Genomic DNA, 12,252 nt, shown 5'->3' with positions numbered 1-12,252 from the left:
CAATTTTGCTCAGGGTGCTGTGAAACCTAAGGCCGGCCCTGCAGGCATGGCCTTGCCTTTTGTGTTCAACAGTTGCCCGAAGAGAACCCCAGATAGCCATGTAGCTTTATCTCTCTCTCTTGGGTATCCAAGAAGTAGAAAGGTTGGTCAGCACACCAGCTTCTCAATAAGCAAAATTTAATGTATCATATGTCAACACTACGGTTAACAATTGTTTCGGGGCCACAGAGGGTCCCCTTCATCAGAACAGTGTTTGTCTGCACTGTTCTGATGAAGGGGACCCTCTGTGGCCCCGAAACAATTGTTAACCGTAGTGTTGACATATGATACATTAAATTTTGCTTATTGAGAAGCTGGTGTGCTGACCAACCTTTCTACTTCTTGGATGTCTTTTGGGATGATGCTTAGCGTCCCAGGTCAAGCACCCGAAAACTACTAGGACAAGTGTGCCGCTCCGCACCTTTTCTACTTTCTCTCTTGGGTATATCGCAATGGAGAGAGAGAGAGACATTTTTTTGCGCCGGAACGGAATTCCGCGGAATTTGGAAAAGTTCCGACGGTATGTAGCAGTTACAGGATTTTGTGTTGGCGGAATTCCCTAATTCCGGCGGAACGGAAATTGCACTTTCCGATCATCCCTACTTTTTCTATACACATTATATGACACAATGTTTGACCAACTAACATATTGTAGAAACTTTTATGACTAAGATATGACTAAAAGATATATTTAAATAAATAAATGAAAAAAGATGTAGTCATTGTTTGCCCGTTGTAAAGTCTTTTCTCATTCTAATTTACATTCTGCAAATGATCACAGGTGACCACATCTTTGTCTTATCAGGTGATCTCTGCAGAATGCTTGTTTACTGAGAGTTCCAAAGCCAGTAGAAAATATACCGGGTCTCCCAGAATGCTTTGGGAGGAGAATTGCGCATCTATAAGCAGCCTAGGTTACGCTTTGCTGGGAGGGCGGGGTCACATACCAATAGCAATAGACAGATGTAGGAAGTTTTTTTGATGCTGAAACCAGGAAAATTACTGAAAAAGCAAGTATCCTGAATAATTGACTGCATTCTTCTGTATGTCACTACATGGCATCTTTAAGACTTCTTAATACAAACAGCACGCTGGGTGTTTGAGAACAGCCCCCAATACTCCTAGGGCTATGAAGCCAATGTTCAAACACCTGTAATACTGATATTGCAGTGTTAGAGCAGGTGCAGAGATGAGCAACAAAATTGATACGAGGGATGGAAGGTCTCGCTTACCAAGAAAGGTTAGATAAAAGTCTAGAGAAAAGATGACTTTGAGGGGATCTAATTAACATGTCTAAATGGGATCCGTTGAAAAGGGCTCCTGAGCCGCCTGTATGAAAAGGGCGCCTCCATAGACATCAATTTTATTTCTGCAAATATGGGCTACAAGGTGGTGAAAAGGGCTCCCGAGTTTTGATATAGGCTACAAGCGGGTGCCCTTTTGTAGCCCATATTTTTTTTTCTGCTACAAGGTTTTCGGCTACAAAAGGGCACCCCTTTGTAGCCCTTATTTTTTTATTCGGCTACAAGGTTTTCGGCTACAAGGTTTTAGATTCTGCTACAAAGGGGCACCCTTTTATAGCCGAGATTTTTGATTCGACAGCGTAGGGGAAGTTAGGCATCACAAGTGTGTGTGGGGGGGGTCTTAGGGTTAGGCACCACCTAGGGTGGTCTTTGGGTTAGGCACCACCAGGGGGGTCTTAGGGTTAGGCACCACCTAGGGTGGTCTTCGGGTTAGGCACCACCTGGGGGGTCTTAGGGTTAGGTACCACCTCGGGGGGGTCTTAGGGTTAGGCACCACCCGGGGAGTCTTAGGGTTATTCACCACCTGGGGAGTCTTAGGGTTAGGCACCATCAGGGGAGGGTTCTGTGTGAGAGTAGGGAGCAGTTAGGTCATAATAATCACTTTTCTTAGCTATATGTAGAGCCCTTTTATAGCCCAACAAATTTTGCCTATAACCGCATCCTTTTTATAAACTTAAACTCGTTTTTTTCGGCTACACCAGGTTTCCTTTGTAGCCGAATTTGGCATATATGGGGTACACCAGGTGCCCTTTGTAGCCAAAGTTGGCATATATGGGCTACACCATGCGCCCTTTGTAGCCGAAGATGGCATATGGGCTACACCAGGTGCCCTTTTTGTAGCCGAATTTGGTATATATGGGCTACACCAGGAGGCAATATAACATCTTGGCGGATGAGCTTTTTGTCCCAAGGCTTTTACAAAGGACTAAAGGCCATGATCTGTGCATGGAGGAAAAACGTTTTAGCCATTTATTTAGGAAAGAGTTCTTTACAGTAAGAGTGATTAAGATGTGGAATGCATTGCCACAGGAAGTAGTTATGGCAAATTCTATATCTGCGTTTAAAGGGGGCTTAGATGCTTTCCTTGCGTTGAAAGACATCCATGGCTATAATTACTAGGTAATGCCCAGTGATGTTGATCCAGGGATTTTATCTGATTGTCATATGGAGGAAGGATTTTTTTTCCCTTTTGGGGCTAATTGGACCATGCCTTGTAAGGGTTTTTCGCCTTCCTCTGGATCAACAGGAATATGTGAGGGAGTAGGCTGGTGTTGTACTTTAGTTTCTGGTTGAACTCGATAGACATATGTTTTTTTTTTCAACCCAAATAACTATGTAGCTCTACTATTAAAGGACCACTCCAGTAAAAAAAAAGTAAGCAGTTAAAATCTGACAGAACTGACAGGTTTTGTACTAGTCCATTTCCTTATGGGGATTATCAGGGTTTTCTTTAATTTCAAAAGCATTTCCTGAACGGCAGTCTGCCAAAATAGTGAGCAAGTGAGTAGGGAGGCTGGCTGGTATCTGACTCTTTTGGCAGTTAAACTGCTGTTCAGGAAATGCTTTTGATGACACTGAGAATCCTACATGAGGAGATGGACTAGTCCAAAACCTGTCGGTTCTGTCAGATTTTTAACTGCTTACTTTTTTCGCTGGAGTGGTCCTTTAATTTACCTTGGAAAGGTCAGTGTGAGTGCGAGCAGTTGTGAGTGGCTGTTGGCCATGGAATGCTGAAGGAGGTGATTCAGTGACTAAGAAAAACCCAGCCACTTCTGTGCTGCCCACATGGTGTGTACACTGTAATCCCTCTGCAGTGGCAGCTTATGCACTTAGTGGTTGGCAGGCTGTTGTAGTGCCTGTTCAGTGAATACTCTGGTGACCTGTGTGTACCCAGCTTAATTCCCTCTTCATCACTCAATGATCCCTGGTGACATTACTAAGCTGAGGAGATCTAACCTTTGTATAAACATTCTCTTCTGTAAGTCCACAGTCCCGGCGCCCCAGCAGGCGTCCAGCAGGTACCACTGTCCATCCAGCTCCACTGCATTCCACATGTGGTTAGACTTTGTCCTGTGGAAGCTGTCATTGTCACTGCATTCTGCCCCCCGGCTGAACCCGGAGACCTCCATGCACTGGATCCCGATTTCCCTGAGGGGAAAAGAGTCATTTCAATGAAAGAGCCTGTCAAGATTAATTATAAGTATGCTTTTCTATACCTCTGAGGGGTTCCCCAGCACTATATACAAACAACTTATGTTACTACAGGCCTCTTTTCCATACTTGTCCAGACTGCTGGCCATGAGCGCCCTTAGCCTCCTGACTGCTGGCCATGAGCGCCCTTAGCCTCCTGACTGCTGGCCACGAGCGCCCTTAGCCTCCTGACTGCTGACCACGAGCACCCTTAGCCTCCTGACTGCTGGCCACGAGCGCCCTTAGCCTCCTGACTGCTGACCGCGAGCGCCCTTAGCCTCCTGACTGCTGGCCACGAGCGCCCTTAGCCTCCTGACTGCTGGCCGCAAGCGCCATTAGCCTCCTGACTGCTGGCCGCAAGCGCCATTAGCCTCCTCACTGCTGGCCACGAGCACACTTAGCCTCCTGACTGCTGGTCACGAGCGCACTTAGCCTCCTGACTGCTGGTCACGAGCGCACTTAGCCTCCTGACTGCTGGTCACGAGCGCTCTTAGCCTCCTAAATGCTGGCCACGAGCGCTCTTAGCCTCCTGACTGCTGGCCACGAGCGCCCTTAGCCTCCTGACTGCTGGTCATCTTATGGCTGCAATTTCATACAGCTGGATTGGAACGTTTTTTGACATATGGAGGTGTCACACTTGAGCACTGCCACGGCCATACTCAGAAGTAACTACATGGGGGTGTCTTTGGAACACCTGTACAGAGCACTCGGCCAGAGCAGGAAAGCACCTTCCACCTTCTGTGGAAAAGGGGAAGTAGGAAATTTGGGCGCCTGCCATAGGTGCTAATGCAAATATCAGCAATTGGGTGCCCGATAAAAAGCAGGAGCCAGGCCTGTCTAACCGAAAATTTTTGTTTTTGAAAAATTAGAACATTATAATTTTTGAAATGTTTTGTCTTTACAAATCTTTCATTATTGAAATGATCGTTTTCAAATTTGCCGTTTTGAAAACTATAAGTTTAGAAAGGGGCGTAATAGGATTAAGCAGAGCTGGGACAAGATCCTCCAGCACCCAAGGCTGAGACACCAAAGTGCGCCCCTCCATCTCTCCCACCCCAGCCGTCACACACTGATTGCTATTAGACAGAGTCACCCCAACCCCCCCACACACACCTTAATCTCTAGTGATCTGGCTTGCAGTCACTGCCATGTATCCCCTTTTCTTATTTCTCTGCTTCAAATACAATTGCTGAGTGAGTTGTGCACCCCCTCCTACACTGTGCCGCCTCTGCCTCGGCACAGCCCTGGGTATAGGTGTCAGGAAGGGGGGATTTAAGGTTAGGCATCAAGAAGGGGGAGTTATGGGGTCAGGCGCCAGGTAGGGGGAGTTTAGGGTAAGGCATCAGGAAGGTGGGTTTTTTAGGGTTAGGCATCAGGAAGGGTGTTTTAGTGTTAGGCGTCAGAGAGGGGTGTTAGGGTTAGGCGTCAGAAAGAGGGGATTTAAGGATAGGTGTCAAGAAGTGGGGCTTTAGGGTTAGACGTCAAGAAGGGGGGATTTAGGGTCAGGCATCAGGAAGGGGGGCTTTAGGGTGAGGCGTCAGGAAGAAGGGTTTTAGGGTTTGGTGTCAGGGGGTTAAGATTAGGGATCGAATAAGGAGTATTCTGTGTGAGAGTAGGATTAGGTTAATTTGTAGTCAAAAAAAAATCGGTAACATTTACAGCTGTTTTACTATCCTCATTACCACTGTACATATTTTTTTCGTATTCATTTGGCCCTCAATTCACAACAGCATTTATCATTTAGATTTCTTTTGGCTTCATCCGGCACCCATTTTTTCCTCACGCCCCTATTTCATGCATATGGAAAAGTGGCCTTACAGTAGTGTTGGGCGAACACCTGGATGTTCGGGTCCGTTCGCCGAACATGGGCCAGATGTTCGGCATGTTCGGCCCGAACCCCCGAATTCCCCCGAACATCCCGCTTTTGGGGGCCCTATGGGGTCGCAGGCATAAGGGGGGAGCATGCCCCGGTCACGGGGGGGGGGTCGGAAATTCCCCCCACCCCCTCCACTAGCGCTCCCCCCTCTGCCCGCTTCCCCATACAAAAATTTTGCGTAAAGTTCAATAGTACCTTCAGTGGCTTGCTCCCTTTCTCTGACCTCACGTCCTCTGCATACGAGGGTACGCGTCATGCGTACCCTCGTATGCGTCATCACGTAGAGGACGTGAGGTCAGAGAAAGGGCGGAAGTACCACAAGGGTACTACCGCTGAACCGCCCGCTGCCCGGCCTCAACGCGTCCTACTCGGACTTCTCCTACTCACTCACACCACAGTGCCAGCCAGCCACTGAAGGTACTATTGAACTTTACGGAAAATTTTTGTATGGGGAAGCGGGCAGAGGGGGGAGCGCTAGCGGAGGGGGTGGGGGGAATTTCCGACCCCCCCCCCCCCCGCGACCGGGGCATGCTCCCCCCCTATGCCTGCGACCCCATAGGGGGGCAGTACCCTGTTCGGCTGGGCATTGAGCTGTTCGGGCGAACCCGAACTAAAAAGGCCGAACACCATGAGGTGTTCGGCCGAACTCGAACATCACCCGAACAGGGTGATGTTCTGCAGAACCCGAACAGTGGCGAACACTGTTCGCCCAACACTACCTTACAGTTCCCTGTAGTGACCATCTCTAGTCTACAGTGTGGTAACTCTGCACAGCTCTGTGACTACCCAATAACTTTTCTACTTGCAGAAAATACTTGCAGCTAATAAATATACCTATAAATACTCCTTGAACTTAAAAAATGATCTCTCTTGAGGCCTAATATGATTGACTGTCTGTATCGCTTTGGCACTGAGATGGTCCTGGCTGGCTGTTACCACACAGCGGACTTCCTGTGCTTCCCACAGAAAACAACAAGACCACCAGGTGCGATTTTGTTTGCTTCTTTCTCTGCAGTGGCAGCTCATGTAGAGCTATATACTGCACATGACCGGCAGCCACATAAATGTTAAATGTTTCTGCACACATGTGGGGACCTCTTCTTATTTATAGCTCTTTCCTATCGTGAGACTTTAGGTTAAGCGATCCTTTAACACAATTCCTTAATTATGCACGGCGCTCCCACTTCTTGCACTGCATATAGATTCTGTACACTACCCAGTCAGATCCATTCATGGCGATAACAGCATGGCCCCCCAAGGCACAGCATGTGCTGCACCTGGGCACAAAGCTGTGTACAGAGAGCCCCCACAGAGCACACCACGGATCAGCTGTCATGCAGCCATCATTAAAGAACTTATTCTGTTAATAAGAATGGAACAATATTCTCTGATTTCATAGTGTAGGCTGGTTTCGCTAAAGCTCTGTTCTAACTTTAGTTAATGGCTGGGACTCAAGTTACAAAGCAAGTGAGCTGTTGGAACAGCTTTTTTCCACTCTGCACCAGCTTAGTCAAATTCAAACAGAATAATTAAGGGCTTCATATTCCTAACACTTCCCCAGTCACCGTGCAAACGGCTGCTAGTTCTCTCCATATCCTGGCCAGAGATATAATAACAGTTTAAAAGTGCTTGATTTGAACTTCAAATAGTCCTGAAGTCCAGCTTTTGGTTACTGTGAGTCACCGTGGCTGAGGACCTGTCCTGGGCTGACAACACTTTAGCTGTAATTGGCAAAGTGCAACAACGACTCTACTTTTTGAGAATGCTTAGGAGCGCTAACCTTCCCCAGAAGCTGCTGGTTAATTTCTACAGATGCCCTATAAAAAGTGACTTGACCAGTTGCATGACGGCCTGGTACAACAGCTGCCCCAAGGCTGGTAGAGAGGCCCTGCAGCGAGTAGTAAAAACAGCAGAGGTCACTATTGGCGCTGAACTACCATCACTGGAACTCTTGTATAAGACTCGCTGTATGAGAAGGGTTAAAAGCATCAAGGACAACTCTTACCCTGCAAATGCCTTGTTTGAGCTCCTAACATCAGGTAGACATTATAGATCAATGTGCATACACACAAACAGAGTAACAGACTGAAAACTAGCTTTTTCCCATCTGCTATAAACTTGTTAAACTCTGAAACTTCTCTGAAATAATAAACACCGTGTAGAACATTTTTAAATATTTGAAATACCTAGCATACTTGTATAATTCCTCTATTTCTACCTTTCCTATCAGTATGTTCCCTATATGCACTTTGGGGCTGTCATGAAAAGTAATGTTGTTGTGTTACACAATGACAATAAAGTGCTTGACTCTTGAAGTGATGATGGAGAAAGTGGAAATTTTGATATAGTATTGGAGACCTCGTACATGCTGTCGATTCACCTTTTTGTTTTTGTTTTGTTTTTCACAGTGTTTAACATTTGATCATGGATTACTTCTTTAAGGTGCATACACACCTGTCAGATTAGGCAAAATGTTTCTTCACTGCACAGAATACTTTTCCTGATGATGTACCATGTTGTGTTTAATAAGCATAATTGATTTGCTCCATTAGCACATGTGATAAATGGATGCCTACCTGCACATTTCTTTACACAATCTGGCATAACCAGAACACACCCCTCTCCTGGTCTCCAGAACATCGTCTACTCTGTACAGCTTGGGAGAGAATCCAAGGTAACCTTCCACATCATAACCTGTCAACAACAATAATCATGACAACAAGAATGAATAGTCTATGGGTGTGCTTATTCTATGCCTGCAGGCCAATTATAGGTACAGGACAAGCAGACAATAGCACATGAACTGTCCTCCCGGCAGCTGGTCTCTAGCGATGATCAATAAGATGCAAATCATTTTTCCTTGCATTTCATTTTCATGTAAATGTTATGCAGCTTTAACTTGGACCAATTAAAATAGACTGGGAGTTAATCTGATTGGTCCAATTTCAAGCTGCATAACATGGACATGAAATTTGAATGCAAGAAGAAATTATTTGAATTTCATTGATCATCCCGTCTGATCACAATCCAAAGAGTGACCCTCCCCCGCGTTCAGTGATTGGTGACTTGGCCGGGTAGGAGGGGTGCAGGACTCGTGGATGGCATAACATGCTGCATGTCCATATGACTAACGTAACCTGAAACCTGTTTGGTTCACACACAAAAACCACAAATAACAAATAGTGGAAATATTACTGAACAGTTCTGAGAAGCTACTGCTCCCCACTCATTATACAACGTGTTGCCTTTAATACATGAGATGAGCTGGAAATGGAGTGCAAGATTCTTGTGGGATATGTTGCATCTTTAAAGGACAACTGAAGCGAAAGGTATATGGAGGCTACCATACTTATTTCCTCTAAACTACTTGCCGACTGCTCCACGCCAATTGGCATGAGCAGTGCGGCAGCCCCAGGACCGCTCCACGCTGATTGGCGTGAATGCCGGCTGTCTATGGGGCTAGCAGACGATAGCACAGGCCTTCAGTCTCCCAGTGGCGATCGCCGTCTATAAACATTGTACAGGGCTATGATCTGCAGCAGCGCTGTACTGGGGACAGCCTTGCGACACGGCTATCCACCTGGGACACAGGGAAGCGATCCACTGTGATGGGCTGAAGCCTATCACAGCCGATCGTGCTGATAGGCTGCCGGGGAGGGGGGGAGGGAGCAAAGGAAAAATTAAAGGAAAATTTACAATTTTATTAGAAAAAATAAAAATAAAACTATTTGGCAAAAAAAATAAAATAAAATAAATAAACATTGGGGGAGCAATCGTACCCCACCAACAGTGAACTCTGTTGGTGGGGAGAAAAGAGGGGGGGGGGGAATCCCTTGTGTGCTGCAGTAGACAATTTCAAGTAAAAGGGCCTGGTCTTTAGGGGGGGGGGGGGGGGGGGGGTTAACACTGCGGTCCTCAAGTGGTTAAATACTATCAGTTGCCTGGCAGTTCTGGTGCTTGTCTGCTGTATCTGAATCTGAGGAGATCAGATTGTACCATAATTCTTAAACCCTCCGTTTCTAATAGCTGGGAAGCCCACCAAGCCCTGGGACTTATCATTAGAGCCCCATGTTTACCAGTGGTGGAGATAGAACTCTTGAAATGGAAGGAGCTATGTCACCCTCCTTTTTAGGGCCCAAGGCCCTGCTGCTGTGGGAATGGAGACCCACCCCTCTGCTGATGGGAGGAGGAACCATGCTGTTCTTTTGTCTGTTTTTCATAGAGATATAGAGAACACATTCAGCACCAAGGATAGCTCTTTGTGGTGTAGCAGCAGAAAATGATTTTTCATCCAGCTGAAGTACATAATGGGTGGGGCTTTGTCAGGAAGCACGAGTAACCATGTGAGCAGAAGGGCATGTTGCTATGGGCAATCAAGGCTGAATGTAGGCTTCAGTATGATGCAGTAACCAGTGGTAATTTAAAACCTCAGCCTGTTACCAGGAAACTACTAGGCACTAGGGCCCCTATTTAATTCATGTTTTCTCCTAAATTTTCTCCAAGGAGATTATTTTTTATCTTATCTAGAAAATGGGCCCAAACCAATGCACTTTTTCTCCTAAGTCTCCAACTCTCTGAGTTCATATTTCACACCTTATCAAAAAAATGCCCTTTAAGCCAGAAGCAAAAAAAATACTAATTTTGACAGTCCTTTTTCACCTACTTTTTGGTACTTTTTCAAGGGCTAAAAGGGTATTTTAAACAGAAGATGAAAAATTATCTCCTAGAAGAAAACTCAGGAGAAAAGGGGAATTGCATGTGGGCCAATTAACTAAGTTTTCTCCTAGGTGATATTTTCACACCATGGGCCATATGCAATTCCCTTTTTCTCCTAAGTTTTCTCCTAGGGGATAAGTTTTCATCTTCTCTTTAAAATAACTTTTCAGCATTTTGCAAATGAAAAAGTATCAAAAAGTAGTAGATAAAGTACTGTCAAAATTATTTTGCGTATTTTCTTGCTTGCTGGGGTTTAACCACTTCACCACCGAGCGGTTTTACCCCTTGAGCACCAGAGCAATTTTCACATTTCAGCGCTCCTTCCATTCATTCGTCTATAACTTTATTATTACTTATCGCAATGAAATGAACTATATCTTGTTTTTTTGCCACCAATTAGGCTTTCTTTAGGTGGGACATTATGCCAAGAATTATTTTATTCTAAATGTGTTTTAATGGGAAAATAGGAAAAAATTCATTATTTTTCAGTTTTCGCCCATTATAGTTTTTAAATAAAGCATGCTACTGTATATAAAACCCATGAAATGTATTTGCCCATTTGTCCCGGTTATAAAACCGTTTAAATTATGTTCCTATCACAATGTTTGGCGCCAATATTTTATTTGGTAATAAAGGTGCATTTTTTTCAGTTTTGCATCCATCCCTAATTACAAGCCCGTAGTTTATAAAGTAACAGTTATACCCTCTTGACATAAATATTTAAAAAGTTCAATCCCTAAGGTAACTATTTATGTATTTTTTTTAATTGTAATTTTTTTTTTTATTACAAAAAAAAAAATTGGGGGAGTGTGTGAGGTAATGAGTAAATTTTTTGTGTAAAACTAATGTATTTGAATATGAAAAATGCTTTAGGGTGTAGTTTTACTATTTGGCCACAAGTTGGCCACAGTAACTTTTTGTTTATGCGACCAGCAAGTGTCGGAAGGACGCTTGCAGGAAGTGCTATGAGGCTGGGAAACGTTTTTTTTTTTTTCACAATGATCGCGCTGCTTTATCATTGCGGGGGCTTAGATCAACGAACAGGAACGTTTTTCCCCGTTCATTGATCTCCGGGCGCGTGGGCGGTGGCGTGCACGAGAGCGGGAGCGTGCGCACGAGTGAGCGGGAGCGCGGGCAGAGGCGGGAGCGCAGGAGGTGCGGATATCTCCGTCCCTGGGGGTAAAAGGAGGGAAAAAGGGACGGAGATATCCAGCAAGCAAGAAACTACTCCAAATAATTTTGATAGCGCCTTTTCACTAAATTTTAGGTACTTTATCAATTGTAAAATGCTGAAAAGTTATTTTAAAAATGAGATGAAAATGATCTGCTAGTAGATAACTCGTTTTCTCCTAGTAGAAATTTTTTTATCTTCTGTTAAATTAACCTTTAAGGAGATTGAAGCGAGTCTAAATTCACTTTTTTAACTTGTAGCCATGTTAAGCACTATAAGCCCTGCTAAACCGCCGCTATCCCGCGGCAAAACGAGCGGTTTATACCTCCGAAATCCCCTCTCCTAACTCCGGGGAGCGCTTCCTGCTGAGACAGAGCTTATGGCTGTAGCTCTGCCTCTCAGCGCGTCAATCCTCGCTGATCGCCGCCTCTCCCCGCCCCTCTCAGTCTTCCTTCACATAGAGGGGCGGTAAGAGGTGGAGATCTGAGTGGCGATTGACGCGCATGGAGGCAGAGCTGCAGTTCAAAGCTCTGCCTCCATGAGCAGCAAAATCCATGACCAAGAAAGGCGTGGATTTTGTAGAGGGGATTTGGGGAGTATAAACTCCTCGTTTTGCCGCTGGATAGCGGCGGTTTAGCAGGGCTTATAGTGCTTAACATAAATACAAGTAAAAAAAGTGAATTTAGACTCGATTCAGAGTCTCTTTAAGCATTCCGCAATTGAAAAAGTACCAGAAAGTAGGTAAAAAGTGCTGTCAGAATAATTCGGAATATTTTCTTGCTTGCTGGGGGCTTTAAAGTTATTTTATTGATACGATGTGAGAATTCACCTAGGAGAAACTTAGGCGTAAAAGTTCATTGCATGTAGTCCACACATGACATAAGTCTGTGTGGACAGGTAGTTGCATGCAAGCAAAGCTACACAATGTTTCATTTGTCTCTGAAAAGTTCAGTTCT

General features: G+C 45.1%; 1 protein-coding gene across 3 annotated transcripts in view; it reads right to left on the bottom strand.

Annotated features, from left to right (window-relative positions):
* LOC137562874 (kyphoscoliosis peptidase-like) overlaps positions 1-12,252 on the bottom strand; it is a 31,680-nt gene that overhangs the window by 18,910 nt on the left and 518 nt on the right. Inside the window, exons 1-3 of one of the 3 annotated variants that reach the window (XM_068274668.1) lie at positions 9,579-9,710; positions 7,986-8,103; positions 3,300-3,491 (exon numbers count right to left, since the gene is read on the bottom strand). In XM_068274668.1, coding sequence (XP_068130769.1) covers positions 3,300-3,491; positions 7,986-8,103; positions 9,579-9,648 — 380 coding nt within the window. In that variant the 5' untranslated portion in view covers positions 9,649-9,710. The other 2 variants (XM_068274673.1, XM_068274670.1) reach the window with 2 other exon arrangements.

Source organism: Hyperolius riggenbachi, chromosome 1, assembly GCF_040937935.1.
Source record: "Hyperolius riggenbachi isolate aHypRig1 chromosome 1, aHypRig1.pri, whole genome shotgun sequence".
NCBI lineage: Eukaryota > Metazoa > Chordata > Amphibia > Anura > Hyperoliidae > Hyperolius > Hyperolius riggenbachi.
Note: the sequence above shows the minus strand (reverse complement) of the source record. Positions and strands in the feature narration are given on the sequence as shown.